Genomic DNA, 23762 nt, shown 5'->3' on the forward strand with positions numbered 1-23762 from the left:
GGCCACAGAGAAAAAATATTATTTACACAAGGGCACTTTGGGTAAAAGACAGCCAGGAATGAATAAAAAAAGGCAAGGAGATCAAACAGCAACAAAAAGGAGTCCATGCATAGAAAAATAGAGTCTGTTAGTGCAGAATGAAGAAAGGACAGAAGGACAATTAATGATTGTAATGGCAATGGCGAGTGTTAGTCAGCATGTGGCCATGCTGGTTGTGCTCTGAAGCAGAGTGAGCAGCAGGAAGAGTGTGAGTGTAGGCAGACACACACAAACAAAGATGATGAAGTCTTGACTGAAGCATATGATGAGCATGTACTCAGACAGCACCCAGTCCACCAACACACAAAGCAGCAGGTAGTAAAACAGGAACTCCTGTAGGACCTCCCATTCACAGCCCAACGGAGTCGTGCCTACACTCACCATGGCCTTCATCTCGGTCAGCCCCGCTTCCATACGAGCACGAGACCGCTTGCTGCTCCGTCCACGCTCTGCTGGCGCCACCGACCTCCGGCTGTTCTCCACAAACTCCTGCACAGGGACAGAAAAATAGGAACTTTTACATATGAGCAAATAAACAAAATAAAAAAAATATTACATGAAATGTGTATTTGTCACACAGGGATCCACCTGCCACGCCCCCCTCGAAGGCTCTCACGCTGCCACTCACTGCTCTAATCGGCAGCACCTGTTCCTCGTTACCTTCCCCCTTTAAATGGTCCCGGGCCCGCCTCACTCATTTGCTACAGTGATGTACCGAATTCCTGACCGCCAGCAATCCCCGCTGGTTCATGCTCCTTGTTCCTTGTATTTGGATTATACTCGCGTTCAGGATTATACCCACATTACGGATTATACCCGCATTACGGATTCTACCCGGAGTACAGATTACACACGCGTTACGGTTCGTACCTTGTTTGTCTTGTTTGTGTTCTGAACTTCAATTAAGCATGATTGAGGTACTCCCGCTTCCTACACGTGGTCACTGCAGTGACAGTATTTAATTTGTCACATGAGTCAATATTAAATGATAAGAAGTCAAACTGATGGCTTAAATCCACATCATAATGTCATCTCCAAATCACTGGCATTCGCATTTAACCAAAAATAGCAACCTTCAAAACGGGAAAGGGTGCTTTTTATTTGTATTTATTAATTTTTTTAATTAAGCCCTATTATTATGTGCCAAAAAACATTTTTCCTTTAGAAAATAGAACTTTATTTAACTCATACTTCAGTTCTTTATGCTGATGTACTTCACTCGTAACTACCTAGTACCACACGTATGTGAGTAAATTAGTGCATTAACAACTACTCTCCCATATCAGCAAACTAATGAATATAATTATGAACAGCCGCCAGATCTATCTATCTATCTATCTATCTATCTATCTATCTATCTATCTATCTATCTATCTGTCTGTCTGTCTGTCTGTCTGTCTGTCTGTCTGTCTGTCTGTCTGTCTGTCTGTCTGTCTGTCTGTCTGTCTGTCTGTCTGTCTAGAAGATATTACTGCAGAGCTAAAACAGTGTTGCTCTTAGTCAGAAAGAGGCTCTTTTAAGTGCCATTTCATTATAAGGACTGTATGTTTTTCTGCACGGGTTTGACATTCTTACAGAAATCTTAAGACAAATTTGCATTCAGGTTAACATTTAGCAGTATTATTTTAAGGCTTATTTTTGAAGAGCTCAGCAGAGATATTTTGCCCTGTGCACAGCTCATGTTCTGTGTGCACTATTTAGAGCAGCAACACTAAAAATAATATATTTTTTATGAACATTCAGCACAGCTTGCATTAAAATATGGTATTCCTTTGGAGCTCGGTAAAGCAGTGTTCAGATGGAGATATCCTACGATGATAGTGGAATTAAGTAAGCAGCTTACCATAAGGGCTTTGTCCATAAAGAACTCCTTGCCAGATGTGCCGTCATTGTATTTGGTGTCGATGGCGAAGCAGAGAAACAGCACATCCACCACGATCTCAAAGATAGAAAGGAAGCAGTGGGCCACCAAAAAGGCGAATAGGCACACAATAATGAGCGGCAGCACCCACTCTGTGTAGTCCCTCTGATAGTTCAGTGCCAGAACTCCCGCAAAAGCTGTGCATGTCATGATCAGGACCTACCCACATAAGCACATTAGGTTAGTAAAGCAAACTGAAGACACTTTTAAGGTTGTGGTGTCATTTGAAGGTCCCAGTACCCTTTTACCTTGCCCAGGAAAAGCACAAAGTCTCCCACGGTGTTGATGGCTGCCACCCTCAGAGCGTTTTCCACCAAGATTACAAATGCATCACGTGCTGACGTGCAAAAACTGGTGCTGTTAATGGCCGTTGCTGCGTATGCGTTCTGAACACGGGGTGGACCAAAAGAGCACAAAAATATTAAACACTCCAAATGTAAAATCTAAGACGATCATACCATATGTAAGTATGATTGTTCTTCATTTCTTTTTACAGAAAATAATTACAGTTTTTCTCAGTTGCTTTGGAGCATTTCTCAGATCAGAAATGACTTCTCAAAACTACTTGTTCAACCTCCACATTATTTAATCACTTGTACACACCATAAAAGCATTTTTTGTTGCTTTGATCAAATTGTGAATGCTTTTTTACATTAATTTACAGTTTTTCTCAGTTGCTTTGGAGCATTTATTTAATCATCTATAATATTTGCAAATCAGTAAATGCATTCTCAAAAGAATTTGTTCAAGCAGAACAACACACTGGATTTCTTGCAAAAGTCTCTACTTTTCTCAAAATCTTTAGTTAATCTCTAAAAATTAATTATTTGTGTCAATGAACATATCATTCCCATCAGAATGACAAGTCCTTTTTTCATTGTTTACAAACAAGGTTCCAAAATGTTTAGTCATGTTGTCAGTATGATGCTGCACAGTTTTAGTATTTCCTGATATAAACTACAGCTTGGATTACAATGATTAAAAATGCAAGTCTCAATTTTCTCTGTATGGTGTCTATGAATTTCAGCAGCACAAATGTATTTATTTGATTGCATATTTGATTTATATTGATTGCATGAGACCGGACAGGATTTACATTTTTACTGTACTGTACTAGTTTGTAAGCAAAATTACTTGTCATTCTGATGCCAATGAGATGTTCATTGACACAAATACTTACTTTTGAGATATGAACTAAGGGTATTAAGAAAAAGTACAGGCTTTTACAAGAAATCCATTGTGTTGTGCTGTTTGTACAAATTGTTTTGAGAATGCATTTACTTAAACTTTCTTTCTCCTTCTCCCATTAGGGGTCGCCACAGCGGATCATCCACGTGTTTGATTTGGCACATGGTTTTACGCTGGATGCCCTTCCTAACGCAACCCTCCCTATTTATCCGGGCTTGGGACCGGCACTAAGGCTTATGCAACCTTAATGGCTGGGGTTGGTTCCCTGACCGGGGATCCTCAGCGTTGAGAGCGCCGCATCCTAACCACTAGACCACCAGGGAACCTTGAGAATGCATTTACTGATTTGCAAATATTAAGAATGATTGGACAAATCCTCCAAAGCAAATGAGAAAAACTGTAATATGCATGAACATTATATAAAGAGACAATGCAAGACAAAATACCATTAGTACCATATACTAATACCAGTCCATTTTTATAAAATGTCCATACTCAGGCATGTATACAACATTGACATTGAAAGTGCAACTCAGAAATTTGCTAGTCTGTCACATGGGATGGTTTGAGAAGTGGGATAAACTTGTGAGACTGTTTGGAGCAGTAGGTGAAAGAGCAAATGCCTCCACAAACTCTGAATTGTGCAGCAGTGGGTAGAAAGACTGAACCAAAAACAAGTCAATGTCTATACACAATGCAAATAAGATTGCATTAAATATAATTAAACTGAAACTACGGAACACAGATACTAGTGCCAACTTTATTAACTGATATACCTAATTTTTTTTTTTAGTTATTGATTGATTTTTAAATCTGCCCTATAATTAATTTACATGTTACTCTAATGTGTAAGAAAGCTTTAGAGTGTAGCAAAGATTAATCTAAAACACACATGTTGTTGCAGGGGTAAAAATGTAATCACAGTACCTGATTTAGATAATTGAGGCACTTCTCCAGACACCAGAGGCAACAAATACACGCCTTTAGCATACAGCGTGCACATGCGTTCTCCTAGAGAGGAAAAACAGAATTACACTTGCTTTCATCATCCATAAATGAGCATAATGTTTACTTACGGTACATTCGGTAGAACAATATGGGGCACATTCTGGTGCTGTAAATGAAGTGGAGTTACTGCCGCATGGTATTTATTAGTTTAGTTATGTAACAGTATTTAGACATCAAACATAATGACAGGATAAAGAATTATTCAATCATTTACACAATAGCTGAACACATGGGGTGGAATGTGAGTAAAACAGATGTCTGTGACCTTGAACATAACCCTATTTATCAGCTTGAGTGAGGAGCTGTGTTAAGTTCAGTGCCACTGTCTGACAGTTTGATGCAACCACAATATATCATGCTATAATGTATGTTTTGGATTGTAAACACACTTAAAGAAAATGGAATAGTTTTTGAGGCAATTTTTTAAATAAGCGAAAAAAATCATTATCAGTCAACATTATGACTGTTAATCAGCAAGTTAATATTTATCAAAAAGAGATTTTAGACATTAGAATTTCTTGACATTGATGTTCAGGTAAACAGTCAGTGCATGACAAAGAAAACAAAACAAAAAAAATGTGTTTGGTTAAGTTTTAGTTTATAAGTTAAAGAGGGTGGAAGCAATAAGTAGTGTGACTTTAAGGAAAAGATTACTGAAAAAAAAAAACTATTTGCCATGCAATATAAAAACAATGCATTTGATTATTAGATAAATTTTTATATATTTTAAATATATATATATATATATATATATATATATATATATATATATAGAGAGAGAGAGAGAGAGAGAGAGAGAGAGAGAGAGAGAGATGATAGATAGATAGATAGATAGATAGATAGATAGATAGATAGATAGATAGATAGATAGATAGATAGATAGATAGATAGATAGATAGATAGATAGATAGATAGATAGATAGATAGATAGATAGATAGATAGATAGATAGTTTGTATGATGCTCACACCTAAAAGTTGCAATATCTGAACATTCTATAAGATCTGCAGGGGTCAGAGGTGTATAATTTGGTATCAAGAATATATTCTGTAGATGGCTGATTGCAGGCTGCTGTGGACTGACCTTTCCTTTGAGCTGATTACGGATGTAAATGAGGATGAGGCGCGGGATCTTGACCAGGGTGATAATGAAGGAGCCCTTGGCCACAGTGCCCAGGTGGTAACGAATCAAACGAAAGACTGATGACAGGATGGGCGTCAAAGGGAGCTTGTTCTTGTCCCTACAAAGAGTCAGGATGTTAGTGAATTGCAGATTAATTTATATTATATTTGTGAATCTTTTGTCCCTCTAAAGATTTCTTACTCATATCATCTTAAAGAGTTTTTCCTTGCCACAGTCACCCCAGGCTTGCTCATTGGGACTAAATACACTTAAATTTCTTATATACATTTTTTTTTTTTTTTTGTCCTAAATTCTGTAAAGCTGCTTTAAGATAATGTTCATTGTGAAATGTGCCAAATATTTCAATAAAGATTCTGAATCTAAGAGCACAGCAACGTGATCCATGATCCATCTCAGACTAACTCAGATTAAAGTTAAAAAAGAATTAAATAATATACATAAGTAAATAGCATATTTTTGATCAAAACACGGTTAAATATTTTTATTGTTTAGTTTTTTTATTACAGACCTAATTGCTTTTTAGACTAACAGCATACTTTCATGATCATAATGCAAACACAAAAATAAGGTAGAACAGCATGACATTAGTGTGTGTGGTTTTTGACAGAGACATATTTGGTATTTTCATAAGCATTGATTGGTTAATGAGCATTAGTGGTGCACATTATATTTTAGTGGGAAGATAACCAGCTGTCTGAGAGAAAATGCATATTTTACTTTCTCACATTTGCTTAATGGATATTTATTTTCCTGTGTGAAACTCTATGATGGTAATATCAACTAATTAGTCATCACCACAATTTTCTCCAAAAGTCTGGAATTTTTTTATTTTTATTTTTTTAAACAATTGTACACCATGTTATATATATGAACTCTTCAACTCTGGGACTTTGTTTTTAATTAAACTACATATACATTCTTAAAGATATTATATAATCAAATTCAAGTATATTGAGAGTATATTTTGAAATTAGCTAAAGCCTATATTTATGTACTGATGAGCCAAGTGTATAAGCTTGAAACCAGGTTGTTAAAAAATAGAACAGGATAATGTGGGTTAAAAAATACTTCTGTGCTAGAAAAGTTTTCTAAATGTCATAACTCCTGTAGTGCCACTCTGCCCACGACAGGCATGAAGGCATGTAAAAGGGCTGAAACAGGGATCTCACATGTGCAAACAAAATAAAAAGCATTAAAGTTAAAATACAAAGTAAAGACCTGGTAAAGTAGTATGTGACCACAGCTCCAGCCACTGTCATCTGCTGACAGGCCAGGATGAATTCACTTATCCAGATGAGACCCACAGCATGGTACCAGATGAGATACTGTAGTGGGCCGCTTAGTCTGAACTCAGTCAGACCTGTCTGCTCGTTCTTCTCTGGATTCCCTGTGAATAGGCAGAGGTTTATAAAAAATATTTTTTAAAAATTCAGACCTGTAAATCTTTTTACAATCTCTAAAAAAAAGGTTTTAGTTTGTTCAATGGAATTGGTATATACCAAAATAATAAACAACTGCTTTCAAAATCACATTTTATTTATTATTAAATAAAAATAACAATTTTTGTAACCCAAATGCAAAATCAAATGCCCTGTGGAAATATCAAAATGTAAATGTCAGATAAGAGCTTTAGTTACCCACAAAAGTCTATAATCATCAGGATTTGTAAAGGTTAACAAATGTTGTCTACACCCCAGGCAAGTTTGGACTAGTGTGTGCACTTTGTAATTAAATTCCACTTGCAGTCAAAAAACCTAAAAAATAGAATGACATCTGTTCTAATGTCAGCTCTTGATAAAGCTCAAATCTGTCTCTGCAATGCCATTTCAGCTGATGTGTAATTGTTATACAAATAAGTGTTAAGTTGCCTTAGATATTTGTGGTGATTCTATGCAACTCTTAATAGCAATTAAATAAAATCTAAGTATTCTACTGGTATGAATGTATACATTTAGATACAAAATCTACTAAATGAAATCTGATCATTTGCGGCAAACAACTCAGAAAACCATGATGTGGTCTATTAGATAATCCTGAATAATAGTTGAAAAATTATTCACCAGTGGTTCCTAGGAAGAGCAGTACTAGAATCCAGTAAACCCAGAAAAGAAAGAGGGCGAGAAAGGTGCAGAAAGGTTGCAGAACCAGCAATGGCAGGTGAATAAAAACCTTCCCGGCGACGTGGAACAGAGCAATGGTCAATGCCACACGCTTCCGCATAAACAGCATCAGCAACAGCAGGATCACCTGGAAAAATGCCACATGGTAATTAGAGGGACACAAAGAGAACACCAATCATTAAACATTAAAGTCAAAAACGGACTTGTAACTAAGAATTTAAAGAATGCTTTGCTATTTGATGCCTGCAGAGATGCAGTGTGCATACTCTATGTAAATTATTTAGAGCCACAGTCCATTTATTGTGCACTGGTTCTCATTTTTTCCATCTGTCACTCTCTCTTGCTTACTGACTCTGTCTGTCTCTCTGTCTCTGTTTTTCTATCTCTCTTTTTCCCAATGTATACTCTGTATTTCCATTTGTGCATGTTCTATATTTAACTATCATTCTTTCTCAAAATTTCCTCTTTGTCTATCTGTTTCTCATACTTTCTCTCTCCCTTTCTGCCTGTCTCAATGTGAATCTTTCTAACTTTCTGTCTGTCTCTCACTGACTCTGTTTCTCTCTATGTTTAAATCTTTCTCTCTGTCCTTCTGACTCACCGTGAAGATAGTTGCTGAGCTGGCATAGACCAGTAGTCCTTTATTGTGGTCTTCGGAAGTCACATTTCCTTCATTTGTGTCTTTCACTTCCTTTAAATCTGTAGATTCAGTCTCGTTCATCTTGAGCCTGTGGTCTATATATAACCACCACAGAAAACTGGTGCCTCCTACAAACACACAGCACACCTTCATATTTTCACACATAAGCTCCTGAAATATCATACCAGGGCTACAACAACTCCCAAAAATATTAAGAAATACCCATAGCCGATTTCAACAGACAGGAATTTGACAAGAAAACAAGTACTGCTACAAGTGTGTGTGTTTCTAAACATATACTTTCCATCTAGGAAGAGTTCCTATCAGAAAGATTGTGGTAGGAGAAAAAGAAAGCAAACTTGCCTAGTGAGCCCAGCACCACAAGAACAGTGAGAATCCACACCAGGACAGCAGAGATGTAGCGAATAATCACCATCAGGATCATGGAGAGCACTGAAAGCATGCACACCCCACACACATGCATGTTAGAGAGAAAACAAAGTAATCAGAGCGCTAATCAAAACTTGCTTTCTGGTTTCATCACTACTGAACCTACAGACCTGAAGTGAATTTCAAGATTGCATTCCCACTGCAGACGAGAAACATTGGAGACATTTCACAGATAAGTATCTGATTACAAGCTGATGTGATTGGGCTTATATCCATTTTGCTATGGCAGCTAACTACCAAAAAGCCCACTGTGTAAGATTTGTACCCTTAGCTAGCAAGGTTTGAAATAAATTTAGGCAGAGAGACTGTTTTTTTACCATAGTATTTTGGTAAGTTGGCATCTTATTGATATATGCTCCTTAAAGAAAGATAGCCGAGAAACAGTGATAAACATTTGCACATCACTTAGCATGAAATATATTGTTTATCTTTAAGGTGAGGTGTCAAAGTATGTTATTGGCAGAAAAACCTCATTCTGGCTAAAATCCGAATCCGTATGTTTGCCAGCATAGCAACATCCAACATGTTTGTGCAGACTAACACATCTATTTAAATCCTAATTCTAATTTACATTAAAAAGTTTTTGTCATACATCCTGCTGGACAAACCACCCACAACGAACTGAAGAGGACTCTACCATCTTCCAGCACAGTCACTGACAGCAAAAATGACACACACAAGATCTATCAATACTTACTTGTTAAAGTAATATTAGGTCTGTCACAAATTATGAATAACATCTATAATAATGTTTGCAAATAAAAATACATGCATTCTGTAAACATGGTGATCAGTATTAAATAATGTATTTTCTTTACACTATTTTAGTCACTATTTTCTTTGAACTAAAGCATTTTGATGACAGGATTTAGAATTCCATCATATTATGTATTATTTATTCATTCTTTCTCTCTGTCAGTGTTGCAGTGTGTCTGGAGCCTGGGACCACTGTCTATGAGGCAGGAATGCAACCTGGATAGCATACCAGTTCAATTTTACTGAAACCGAGTCACCTATCAGCCTGTTTTTAGAAGGCAGGAGGATACTGAAGAAACCTCCGAACGCCCACCGGGTTATGAGAAACTCTATATAAGTAGAACTGTGAGGTTGTACTATAACATACCTTTTGTTATAGTGCGATATTAGTAATTCAAGTAACCTCTTTGTGAATTTAAAAGAGCTTTCATATGCAGTGTTTAGTCCATTCAATCTATCCCTGCTGTGCTTACCCACCCAGTGCTAGTCATTTGGGCAAGTCTTAACACAGCAATCATGCTCTGATGGGAACCAAAACAACCACTCCATATCACTCCAACACCACTTGCCTCTTTTGTTTTGGTCCCTTGCTTTAAATCTGTTGCCACACTTTCAGCTTGTGGTCTATATATAACCGATAAAGAAAGCTGGTGCCTCCTACACATAGCACAATGCTTCCAAGCCAATTCTATATCAGCTTGATTGTACCGAAAAAGATTTGTCTATAGGCAACTTTTCTTTTAGACGTGAACTGCTGAACTGACCGAAAAAGCGAATTTGGACCAAATAAAATAACTGGTGTGACAAAAATGGTTTGTGCCATGTGTTACAACAAAAAGAAAATAATTATTATTATATAATCGTTTATTTAGCCAGCAACGTGTTTGTTTTGCTCTATTGACCTCAGTCATTTCTACATCTACTCACCAAATGATTTTTCCTGTCACCAAATTTCTGATCAATAAATAAAAAGGTTACTACTAGTGTTATTATAGAACTGTTGAAGTTATTATTTGTGTCAAATAATATTGATTCTTCCTGCCATTTTTGCAGTTTAAAGGGCAAAAATAAATCTAAATTGCTTTTGTGTTCAATGCTGATAAATCACTATCACCATTTACAAACTAGGTTCCTCAGGATTCCTGAAGGATTAACTGAAAAGTTAAGGGTTATTAATTTCTTTGTTGTAGGGTTCTACAGAGAAACCCAGTGTGTCCAAAAAGACATAGTAATCATAGAGTGTACTATTGCACTACTTAAAGGTATTATAAAGTTAAACAGAAATTTTTTTTATTATTATTTTTATTACTCTGCACTATTTATAGAATTGTTCTCATCACTCTGCTGCATTACAATTCATCCATGTTATATGGTGCATGGTATGTTGCCTGGACCATTTGCTGAGTATCTCAGAGAAGGCAGTTACCAAGTGCTAGCAGGCAGAGCCCAGCAATGATCTCTTTACTGGCCACCACCCCAGCTATCAGCCTGTGGAGTATGGTGTTATCACTGACAAACGTCACCACCGCCTCTGCAAACTTAGAATAGCAGGAAATGTCCACGGGCGTGCAGCGGTTAAACACTGGCAGAGCTTTACTGCAGAGAAAGAGGAAAGCAAAACGCAGTGTAAGCAATGGATAAAGCTGGGTGTGCTGTTAGACTAAGTGCTTTAGAGTCTTACCTCTGAGGAACTGGAAGTTTAGGACATTTGTCAAAGCGTTCTGGAAGGCTTGGGTACTTATGGCCAGCCAGCTCATAGGAGCAGAGCTCTGAGCCTGAAAATGGAAAAAGGTTGGAAATAAAAATGGAAAAAGACTGAAATAAAGTGTAAAAAAATTTAACTGTAACCTGGTTTCCCAGATAAGATCATGTTACCTTAGAAGGATCATTTAATATGTCACTAAATGACTGTAGTGAGTTTGAGCAACATTTTAAAAGACATGAGTGGTCTTATGATGCTCTACACCAGTGGTCCCCAACCTTTTTTGCACCACAGACCGGTTTAATGTCAGACAACATTTTCACGATCCGACCTTGTGGCGGATAAATACAACAAAATAAAATGATACGACTTGCATAAAAACCGGTATTTTCTAAATATAATAATAAACGTGAATCCACTGTGTTGTTTTTTGTTCATTTTGCTAGATTGGGGGTTTCAATTTAGCGGTAATATATTATGAGTTACCAGCTGGAGCAGCCCCTTTAAGAAGGTAGTGGATGGAGGTAAGATATGTGACCGAGGCATCATGACATGCATCAAGAGTGAGTCATAGACAGATGTGGCGGAGAGAATCCGGTAATTTTCCAAAATAAAACATCGTTCAGAATCAGATAATAAATAAAACTGAAATAATGTAAGTTATGTTTTCTTTCTGTGTGGCCCGGTACCAATTGACCCAAGGACCTGTTGGGGTTGGGGACCACGTCTCTACACAATAATGATCTTGGGAATCAAGTCCAGCAAACAGTCCTGAAAATGATCCAAACTACTTGTTCAAAAAACATATGTCAGGAAAACCCCTCTTAAAGCCAACTCAGCAATATAAGAAGGAGAATATTTAAAGTGTGTTTGAGGTAATAAGGGTTTTTCTGTCAATAGCATGTTTCATTTAGGAGTCTTTAGTCACAATGGCAATAAATCAGTCATTAGGAAGCAATACATGATGCATATTTGAATACAGCAATTATTAAAATTCTTTGTCAGCAGGTCCTTTTGTTCACGTCTCTCGCTCATAACTACATTCTTTTCCTAATGGTTTTACTGTAGTTACTGAAGAAAGAATAATAATAGAACTTTAATCTAGCATACTAATTGGTTAAAAGCCAAAAGAAATGTTTACTGATGCAAATGAATAGTATGATATGCATTCAGAAACTACAATCCTAATTATATCCCTCTTGGTGCCAGAAGGCATGTGTCAGACAGCAAAGTGGACACACAACACCAAAGCACTGGACTGTAAACAACAGACTCCCTACAGTACAGAGAGTCAATAGAGTCTTTGTTTTCCTCAGCACACGTCTGTGTGTATGTATGTGTGTGTGTCTATATATGTGTGTGAACTGTAGGTCCAGGGTTCGCATGTGCGTGTGTTCATTTCCAAAGAGCTTGTGAATGGAGATATAGTGTGAAGAAAGGTGGCATGTCCAGGGTCACCAGTGTGCTCATGAGAAAAGGCTTTGTCTGAATTGGGAATGAATTGATATTCAACAACTTCACTGCCATGACATCATTGTGGCATCTGTAATGACAAACTGCTTTATTGTCCTCGTCCTGTAACATAGCCTGTTCTGCAGGGACCACCCTATTCACTGTGGATACATTTAAGATGTTCATATTAAGGCCATCAAAATTATGCATATTGGCACTGCAATCATGACCAGCTGATCAACAAGATAAGCGTTAATAGTGGGGATGCACCGAATATTCGACCACCGAAAATTTTCGGCCGAAAATGGCCCAAAAGTGCATTTTCGGTTTTCGGCTGAAAGACTTTGATCACCGAAAAAACGCGGCCGAAACAGTTTGTTGTGATGACACAAACAGAAACCGCTGCCTGCACGTGCATGTCTAAAACAACATGTCTGCGGTGTGGACGTGTTTTAGTATATCTGAGAAAGACCCACGGATAGCGATGTGCAAAACATGTAATGCCGAAATTTCGTCTGCAAAGACTTTCTCCACGTCGGGTTTAATTTATCACCTGAAATCCAAACATCCGATTGCTATGCTGAATATGAGAGGAACGCGGCACAGAAAAGCAAAACCCCTCCTAACGCACACTCCGGACGTTTTTAAAAAGGCAGGAAGTTTCCCAGTGATAGTGTTGTATTGTTGTATCTTTAAGCAGTTGCACTTTTTCTGAATGCACTTTGTTTTTATGAAAGAACATATTTAATTTTACAACCTTTCAGCAGGCCAGAGGGCCTGTACATTATTATTTAATGTACACATGAGTGCATTTAAGTTAAACATTTAAGTTTGAATTTCTATTTATTTTATCCTGTGCATTGTTGCAATGTGCTATAAATAAATATTTTTATAATTTGTAATTGATTTATTCTTTGAAACTTTAATATTAATTTATGCAAGTTAAATGCCTTGATTTTAGTAAGTTTAGTACACGGTCATGGCCATAAATGCAATGGTAATAATAATTGGCATAATTTCTTTCGGTGTTTCGCTTTTTGGCCTTGCTTTCCTCTTTTCCGGTTTTCGGTTTCGGCCCAGAATTTTCATTTCGGTGCATCCCTAGTTATTATAATAATTTTTTTTTTTTTTTTTGGTAAATGAAGCATACTGTGTCCGATTTAACCTTCATTTAACCTTCTTTTCATTTAACTTTAATTGCATTTATTAATTCATTAAAAAATATTGATGTAATTGACAATATCTGCCTGGTAGCATATTCGCCTAAAAAATATTCTTTACTTCATGAAACTAAATTTTTTACTAAAAATAAAAGGTGTCCTAAAAAAATCCACTGCAGGGCCCCACAGTGGGTGCCTACAGATGGTTTATTACCAATTAACTGCTCCAATGATACATGAACACTACTTCACCAAAAATCAATAGTGGATATGTTTTTATGAATATAAATAACAGAATTTATGTTGTTTGAGAGACACATACACCTACTCCACAGATGCTGCAAGGAAGAAAAATCTGTGCTGGTCGAGTAACTGGAAAAGGTCAACATTAGGACAAGCCGATCATAAATTAACTGCCATTTTATTCAATCATTTATTTATTTTATTTTTATTTAACCTGGAAAACGCTGCCTGTTAGTTAATATTCTATTTTATTCGGTTATTCTACCAGGAGTAACTCACTCTTTCCTTACTCTTAAACTACTATTTTATATAATAGGTACACGCTAGTATAATTACTAAATAATTGAGTACTAATTGAGATTAAAAATTGTTGATCAGATACACTGATCAGATATTTTATGCAGTACTGCCTTTCCACCACGTGGTACAGCAATTTTTGTTTTTACAGTATATATGAAAAATTCTTAATGCTATTGAGAATGCAGAGACTCCCTTCAATTTAAAAATACCCACATTACCTTCAACAGTAGGAAAAGCACAAAACTCACACATCTTGTGGCCATTGATCATTAGGTTTAAACATTAATTAATGGTAGAGGTTAGCTTGGTTAAAGTATTTTGGTACAAAGTGCCTCATATAAAACATTCAAGTGAAAGTGTAATATGTTTGCTATATAACATTCTTGGGCCAGAATGTTGCCTTTCATGTATTATGTATTATAGTTGCAAATATTTTTTCTGCAAGACTAAGTTGGATTGGACACTTTGCACTTATCCAGATCTATTCAGACAACAGACTTGCATTTGCCAGTTAAGAATCGTTAATCTATTATAACAGAGAGAGATTATGTTTGGAAACAAATTTTGAATAATGTTTGTATACATGGAGTTATTTTCTTATACTGGTAGAAGGTCTATGCTTTATGAAAAACAGATTTATGAGTAAAGGTATAAGCCAGTGCAATTTACTTATTACTGAGTAAACGGGTTTACGGGGTTACAGAATGCGGAAGACTAGTAGAAATGTGCTGTTTTGTGTAATCTAATAGCCTATCATCATATGCCCATAAATAATTTATTAAACATAAAAATTGTTGGTAGTCAAGGTTTCTGCAATTTATTGGTTTTTCCACATCTCTAGGTAATATACATCCCTGTAATTGTCTTGTTTTGTTTCTGTTGCTTGTTTTTTTTTTTTTTTTCTGGTTCCTCCCTCTGAGTGCACAAGCAAAGAATGAAGGATGGAATGCAAGGACAGATGAATCGAGGCCAAACATACGTGCAAAATAAGATGCCCTTGCTCATTAAACTGTCATTATGACTTGTTACACAGCTGTATCTTTTCTCACTGCACATCTGGAAAACAGTGCAATTACAAGATGAATTAACCTGTTTATTCAAGCACATTTTAATATTTTAATATTTAACCCAAGATTTTTGATTTTTTCAATTTAATTGTTTTTATTTTATTGATTTGTAAGTTCATTTTCAGGTTGATCCGGTGCTATATATCTTATTTGGATTCCAGTCGAACAACACATGCAAACACACATGCAGCTATATGAAGAAAGAGCTATATGCTGTGCCACTTATTGCAATGTTTATATAATTTTTAGATTTTCTTTTGTTCTGTTTTTTTTTTTAAGTTTTACTCTTATGAGGAGATGAAGAAATGACACCATAGCTGTATGTCATGTGCTACAATGCAAAACTACCACTATGAAGCAGACATGATTCCTCGCTCTTAAATTATCCTATTTTCTCACCCAACAATTATTTTCAGCAGAATGACAGACATAAAGATCCTTAATAGTGAGTTTAAGCAATTTTCAGCTCAAGGGCTGATAGAAACAAGGAAGTCAAGAAAGTATCAATTAAAGGCACCCTAAGAGTCAGAGGTATCTTGTAAACAATAAAACACTAAAAATGCAAGAAAAGAGAACAGGAAATTATGATTAAAACGTCTAAACATGTAATATTGTTACCTCTGAACATTTAGGGAATTTATAAATAGCACACTGGATAAGGCCTACATACACATCCCTGTAATACACCATTGGGGTTTTTTTTCACAAAAAATAAATAAATAAACAAATACATCTAATGAATCATCTCTGCTCTGCACGCACTACCGTGAGTAACTTATTTTGCAACCATTTGCATGCAGAATCCAAATCAATAGCCAACAGTCTTTTAAACAGCAGGAAATGACCAATGTTATGAAAGACTTCTGAATTCTTATGCTAAATGCTACCTCTTTTCTCTGTGCTTTTTGCTGGCACCCACTGAAAGACAAGGGCATTTCGAAAACACCGTGGACTTACCATTCATCATGGCAAATCTCCGTAGATCTTCGTAAGTTTTCATCTCCTCTGTAGGACACTGTGACACACACAGTGCCATTGATTTAATCTTCCTTTGAATTATGTCTAAGTTGCATGGGTCCAGGAAGAACACATATCTGTAAAACATCAGACCGAGTGCAAACTAATTATCACAATAACATACATTGTGCTATATCAAATATTAAAAACCTATAAAATACAAATAGCATTGAGCTATTCAAACTGTTTAGCTGATGAACAAGGCAGATACCACATCAGGCCGTCAAATACAGCATTCACTATTGTGTGATAAAAATCGACAGCAGGCAGCACATATTTTCATCCCAGGAGTGCTGGATCACTCCAGGTTTTTTTGGCAGGGAGGTGAAGCAATGGCTTGTTTCTACCCATGGCTTGTTTCTAGTCAAGATCTCCATCGTGACCATGGCCTTGTCGTGGTCTTTCATAAGTGGGGGGAGTGGGCACAGCTCCCACATAGAGCCATGAGGCCTATTGTCCTGCATATACACAGTAACAAAAGCAGCCTGTCAGATGCAGAAGACACAAACGACAGCCAAGTGGAGAAATCCAGAAAAGGACAGAAAGCTTGGAGGCAAAAACAGGGCTGTCAATGCTGTTGAAACTAACAGTTCTGATATGTACATGGCTGAGACGTGATGCCGCACACAGCCAACATCACATTCTCCCAAACCTCTCAGCTAAAAGCCTGGTAGACTTATTCCACCCAGAAATGTTAGAGATACAGCCAGGCAAGTACATCAAATGACGAAAGGTCATGTGTTAGAAAACCCTTTGTGACATAAAGAAAAAGAAGCAAAAGGTTGTTACTTGGGAAGGTGTAGTGGTGAGAGTGGATGGTTTCAAAGGCCAAAGAAAATAAGTATGGAATAAAACACACTCCAGAATGCTGTTAAAGGAATAGAATTTGAAAATATTATTTCTCTGTTCTATTTATTTTTTACCTTAAAGAATGACATCGCAACTTTACTATTTAGAGTTTCTTTAAATGTGGTAGAACTTGCACATGTGATTTTCTGTTCCCTGCCAGCCTTCTTCTCTTTTTTATTTCTCTTTTAAATGTCAAGTGACCAAAACATTGAAAAGCACAAAGACTTCTGTCTTGGAATGTACCGACTGTTATGTGTTCCCACTGGAGACTTATTTCATAAATGCTACAGAATCTTCAACATGTCAACGATATACATTTGTCTTTGTTAAATAACACATTATGAAAATTACTATGAAAATCATCCGCTATAGAAGTCTCTGAGAATTATCTGTTTCTGTAGAAATGATGACCTTTTACAGCATAAACTGGAATTTGCCTAGCCAACTGTACTGTCAGGGTTGCAGTTACAGGAACTTAATCTTCTGCCGAAATTAAACACTGCTGTAAAATCTGACTGGTCAGAAGCACAATTACGGTAATACTGTTCTCCGGTTGTCTGAAACATGAACAAAAGGGAAATTTAAACATGCTTGTTGTTTCTGTAGTAAGACGTAAAGGCTATATATATATATATATATATATATATATATATATATATATATATAGCCATTGATGAGGTGAGGATTTGCAGTGTGAAACGCAGTACAACATTGAATCTAATATTTTCGGGAAAATTAATAACTATTATAAGGTTTGATGCATCATTTTGTGATAAATGCAAATAAGAGAATAACAAACTATAGGGAGGGGGCAGCTGGGTTTCCTATAAGGTCACTGACCTTTTACAGACAAACAGAAGAATGAGCATTAAGAATAAAGCAAAGACCAACTAACCATCTTGATGTTATTTTCACCTTTATGTTCAATTATTATCCCAGGCACCATGAGCAAAAAGAAAGAGATATCTATACAAAGATAAAGAGATAAAGAATTGAATGAATGACTAATTGGAGGTCTCTTAATGAATTCCAGTTGTCTCTGTGAAAATCTTTCAGTTATTTGAGATTACTCAACTGTGAGCTGTCATTTACTTGTCCCTCTGCTCTGCATTGGGTGAGCCCACCTGTGGCCTTAATCTAACCTAATTATCCATACTGCCAGAAACCTGTATTATAACAATTATTACTGATGAAAGGACTTTTATTTTCCTACCTATTAGTCTGTAAACAAGGCTTATATTTCGCACATCCTTCAGGGGCACCATATACAGAGATAACACCTTTGTACCTTGTATCTGTTTCCTTCCAGAGTCCTTCCAAAAAAATCGATATGTTAAAGTTCATTGAAGGCATACTACAAGTAGCTAGCAATTACCTGTATATGAGAACAATACTTTTTACAATCAAAGCTCTGTTATTTCAAATGAAAGTGGACAAGATTTTATATGATATAGTGGGACTGGGCAAAATAATAATATAACATTAATATAATATTATCGACATACAGAAGATACTCTTATATAGAGCGACTAAAATTATACAAGTGAGCAACTGAGAGTAAAAGGCTGTGTTCAAGAGCCCTGCAGGGGCATATTTGCAACACTTTGCTTTGAACTCATGACCTTTTCATCAGAAGTACAACATCTCAATCACTGAGCTACCACTTCCCTATTTCATATCATCTCATCTTCCCTATCTAAACTTCTCCGTCATGTACTGTTACATTGTAAAACCTCTTATCTTATAGGTTGATCTTGATGCATATTGGGAATTGGAGAAATGCCTTCAATAATCAAGATAGTAGTTTTTATACAACCCACCCCATAGGATAAGCATACTGACTCATATCTGCTATGTGCACCAGTAAAGCACAAGAAGCACAAACAACAAACATGATGGCCCAATGGAGTACTATCAAGGTAAGTTAATCTATCAGTCCATTCACAGTTGTTTCCAGGTATTTTGTGTTTAAGCATGATTTTTTTTTGTCTGAATCAAAACAATGGTGATATGATTATGGACAAAATATTAATTCAATTAAAGGTTATATACATCCCTACTGTTGAGAAAACTCTGCTCTACATACATACATACATACATACATACATACATACATACTTACATACATACATACATACATACATACATACATATATATATATATATATATATATATATATATATATATATATATATATATATATATATATATATATATATATATATATATATATACACACACACACACACACACACACACACATATATACTCCCTGATACCAAAGTCACTGTGTTCCGCAAATTAAATGTATCATCATAAGGGAAAACACCCAGCAGTCTTCAAACACTGCAATAAAAATATTTTTGTAAAGTCTATATAAAAATACATCAATGTTGTCGTAAATACTCAAACTACAAAGCTACTGTAAAGAGAAACATTAAATATCCCCCTTATATCACTGGTTCCATAATATACAAATGGTATTTTAATGAACCCACAGCTAAGTTACCCTGTGCCACACAAGATTTTCAACACACTCTCAGACTAATGAAGAAGAAGGTATGAAGTAGTCATTAGAACAGAGTTGCAGAAAGACCTGAAAACAGAAGCAACATTTATACAAGAAACAGAAAGCAATGAACTGCACTGCAATCATCTCTGTTCCTATGGCCCACACAAACTTCCTCTGTTTACAAAAATAGACATAACCAAAACCTTTTGTAATAACTTAGCTCATAATGTTTGGAGAAAGAAGGTTTGCACTTCTCTGCAAAAAGTACTGGGACATTATTTGTTATCAAAGGAAGCATGAATGGAGTGATGTAGCAGGACATATTAGAGGAGAACTTAATCTTATCTGCCAAGAAACTGTATCTGTGAATTCAACAAAATAATGACCCCAAGCATGGAGCCAAAAATAACACAACAAGCCCTCGCATGCCCGAGCTAATCTCAGGACCCTTATATTGGGGAATTGGAGGTAAGTTGCCAAAAGTAATAAGCCCCTTGGCAAATCACCTAAAGATTAAATTACCTTAGAACAAGCCTAAGAAAAACTCACAATTTTGCAAAATGTAATTACCCATACACCAAATAAGCACTGACATCTTCTGCTGTGTCAAAATAATTTCACTAATAGTTTTTTAAGCATATATTTGTGTATGCTTATGAAAACACACTTCTTTCTTCATACTAAATACATTGTGTGTAAATCTGAAGTAAACATATGCCCTAGAAGTATATTTAATATAAAAAACCTTCCCCTCAGTCCATTCCCTTACAAAACGCGTTTCCCTCACTGCATACATCATAATTTGAACAAGTAACATAATATATCAAATACATAGAAGCATTAAGAACTTAATATATAGCAAACTGAACAAATAAAAGGCAAGAAGCTACAAATCCTGTTTTACCTCCCACATGAAGTAACTCAGAAAATGAAAACCCACGTATTACCAAAGATTTCCTCTCCAAAAAAATATTTCCTGTTCTCTTTGTGTAAGGTGTATACGGTTCTTACACTAAAATGCTACACAGTGTGCCAACATTTTGGAAGAAATGAGAGATGATGCTTTGTATTCAAATCAAGTCAATCAGATGATCTTAAAAGTCTGTCTACTGAGTAAAGCATCTACCAATTTGGAACTACCAAATAAGGTATATAGGAATTATCTTCAGAAATTCAAACCAGTAAATCTGTGGCAATTTTATCAGGTAATGCAGTCATTATACAAAAGTAGCATCTGAGATTTCATTTGCCAATTGAATTGGAAAAATGCACAGCACACTAAAAGATCCTTCAGCAGTGGATTGATTAAAGCAAAAAAAAAATTTTTAATCCTTTCATGGTATAAAAAATATGACACTCGTAAACCTGAATGTCACGGTTGATTCTGCCTTGTTTTAGTTTGTATAAATCAGCGGTAAGCAAGACAGTATGCAAAGAATGCTTAAGCATTAAGTATAATAAATAATAAATGCATTTATCTTGGCCTTTTTGTAATTACCTAAGATTTTTAATAGGGTTTATCACGTGCATGAGTTTCAAGATTTAAAATTAAGCCTTATGTCAGGTGCTAGCAAATACATTCACCAGGTAAAATGAACACAATGTTAATACAACTACAAAATAAAAAAAATTTAAAACAGATATAGGGTCAAAAACTATAAACATTAAAGTAATGACTAAAAAAATAAGAAAAAAAAAGATATATATATATATATATATATATATATATATATATATATATATATATATATATATATATATATTACCCACTGCACAAGATATAAAGGCTTGAAAATGTAGACTGTAAAAGAAAACAAGGTTTAAATAAAGGTTTATATTAGAAGCAAAAACATAAAATATGTATAATTAGATAGGCAGTTGGATAAGACAGATAAGGTGGACATTATTGTAAGCTGAAAATTCTGTGAATTTCTGAAAAACTGATGTTCCCAAAGTATGGGACAGATTTGATGACTTTTGTAGACTCACATTATCACTACACATGAGTGAAAGCTCCATTACTGAATGACCTTGCTTCTACTGAGCCAGAGTTGTGAAGTACTAACTGAGAGAGCTGCACACTTTATTCCAAACACAGAAAGGGCAAATGAATTTGACATGAATGCAAATGAATGAGGAATAAACTTTCCTGTAGTCCATTAAGCACTGTGCAGATTGTGGCTCTGGCCCCCTTTAGGGCTGTTCTGAATTATTAAAGCCTCTCCGTGGCTTTAGTAGGCCTCTGAAGTCTGAAGGTGAAGTCCCAGCTACCTGACACATGCACTGATGTGATAATCGAAAGGCACAGAATTGTTCACAGATTCTGCAAAAACACAAAATGAAGCATAAAAGCACAAACTCACTTTCTGTCTCTGTGGTCCAAGCCGCTGAGCCTGACCCCTTCGATGGCCTCATTGACCTGGCCACAAGTGTTGCCGTAACTGTCATATCCAAACACCAGGCGTGCTGCACCACCTGTCACGATAGTGTAGCCACAGATAGCACCCTAAAACAAAAGACTCATAATTACATTCAAAATAGTTTACATTAATGTAGATTAAAAAAAATACATTTTATTACATTTCCAATAACAGAGCTTATGTCATTCTCTTCCAGTCTGCTTTATTATGCAAAACAGTATGGGGGGAAAAGCAGAGCCACACTTTCATCTAGGCTTTGATTGATTTTGTTTTGGTTGTATTCAATGATACATTCATCTTCTGTAGCTACTTTATCTTTAACAAATGGTGTGAGTGAATTGATTATACAATCCGGATGGGTGACCAATCCAGTACAGTGCACCATGCTTACATACATTCAAACATACTGTAGGGGCAATTTAGCAGAGCCAATCCAATTTCATGTATTGGGAGGGAGAAGGAAACCAGAGAACCCAGAGAAAGAATAATTGAACACAATATCAACCTGGGAATCGGAAAAGAGGCAGCAATGTTTCCTGTTGTTACACCTTTCCACAACATTTTATTTTGTAATATTTAATAAACTTTGCCTCCTATTTTGTCAGCTGTCAATAAAAATGCTTGGTGCTCTAACTCTGTAAAACAAGACAGAACATAACTGATATAGTCCACCTATCATACCTATCATACCATCATACACCCAATCACAAGTCATCTCCATCTGCCTGTCAGTCAGGGGAGCTCTGAATTGCACATTAATTCAATCAGCAAATTCATGTACATGTGTTTTTAGGGTTTCGCTCTGGAAGAGTGAACAGTGAAAAGAGAAACTGTACTTATTGCCATTTTGAGTTTCAAAACAGCTAGCTTCAGCTAAATTCTAAAAATCAATTACTGTACTGTACTATGTCAGGGATGCTGATTATTAGACTGCAGCCTGGAAACAAACTTGGCAAAGTATGTCAATGGACTTTTCCAATTATTTATATTTTGGGAAAATACAGTTTCAGAAATGATAAACTTCACCAACTCACACAACAAATAATTCACCAACTCTGGCTTTCAAAACATAAAAATCTTACCTTCTGTAACAGTCTGTATTATTCAAATATCTGCATTTATATAAATTACAAAGCAGGTCAGATCAGGTCACACAATGGCTACCAGGCAGTAAAGACATTAGGACATTAGAATTACCCCATCTGGTCTGTATATATAAACTATTTTTCTGTCCAAATTTCTTGTTTATATTTGCTTACATTCTGTAAAGCTGCTTTGAGACAATGTCCATTGTGAAATGCACTATAGAAATAAACTTGAATTACATTTAATTGTTAAGCAAACCTGCGACATGGCTTTTTTTGTTGTTTGTTTTGACAAAGAAGTTTTGAGATATTCTTGCAATGTCAAATTCAAAACAGATGTGGTAAATTCGCTTTACTTACTGCCATACAGGATTCACTAATTGTTAAGCATTAAAGTGTGACTGGTCTTGCCACTCAGTAGTGTGCCTGATTACATAGAGAGAGAGAGACATCCCCTTAAGTAGCTTGCACAACCTTACACAATCAAATAAACATTTCAAATTAACATAATCATTCCCCAAGTCACCATAATATACTGTATGTTGAAATACTAAAGCAAATCCAAGCTGCTAATATATTTGATATGTAACATTTAATTTCTCTGGGGTTCAAGTTACAATACGATCACAATTAAGCCCTGTGTTTATGACATAATAATTGGCCTTCCGAAGAGAACATCAGCAGGAGTCT

General features: G+C 35.9%; 1 protein-coding gene across 3 annotated transcripts in view; it reads right to left on the bottom strand.

The window, feature by feature from the left end:
* slc44a1b (solute carrier family 44 member 1b) overlaps window positions 1-23762 on the bottom strand; it is a 28550-nt gene that overhangs the window by 2197 nt on the left and 2591 nt on the right. For 2 of the 3 annotated variants that reach the window (XM_083545673.1, XM_083545674.1), the window contains exons 3-15: window positions 21931-22073; window positions 16146-16282; window positions 10946-11039; window positions 10691-10860; window positions 8422-8511; window positions 8020-8186; window positions 7359-7545; window positions 6517-6685; window positions 5239-5395; window positions 4076-4159; window positions 2209-2346; window positions 1883-2119; window positions 421-528 (exon numbers count right to left, since the gene is read on the bottom strand). In XM_083545673.1, coding sequence (XP_083401799.1) covers window positions 421-528; window positions 1883-2119; window positions 2209-2346; window positions 4076-4159; window positions 5239-5395; window positions 6517-6685; window positions 7359-7545; window positions 8020-8186; window positions 8422-8511; window positions 10691-10860; window positions 10946-11039; window positions 16146-16282; window positions 21931-22073 — 1881 coding nt within the window. Of the gene's footprint in view, window positions 1-57; window positions 529-1882; window positions 2120-2208; window positions 2347-4075; window positions 4160-5238; window positions 5396-6516; window positions 6686-7358; window positions 7546-8019; window positions 8187-8421; window positions 8512-10690; window positions 10861-10945; window positions 11040-16145; window positions 16283-21930; window positions 22074-23762 lie in introns of those variants that run through there. The other variant, XM_083545672.1, reaches the window with a different exon arrangement.

The sequence above is a fragment of the Silurus aristotelis genome, assembly GCF_946808225.1.
Source record: "Silurus aristotelis genome assembly, chromosome: 7".
Taxonomy (NCBI): Eukaryota; Metazoa; Chordata; class Actinopteri; order Siluriformes; family Siluridae; genus Silurus; species Silurus aristotelis.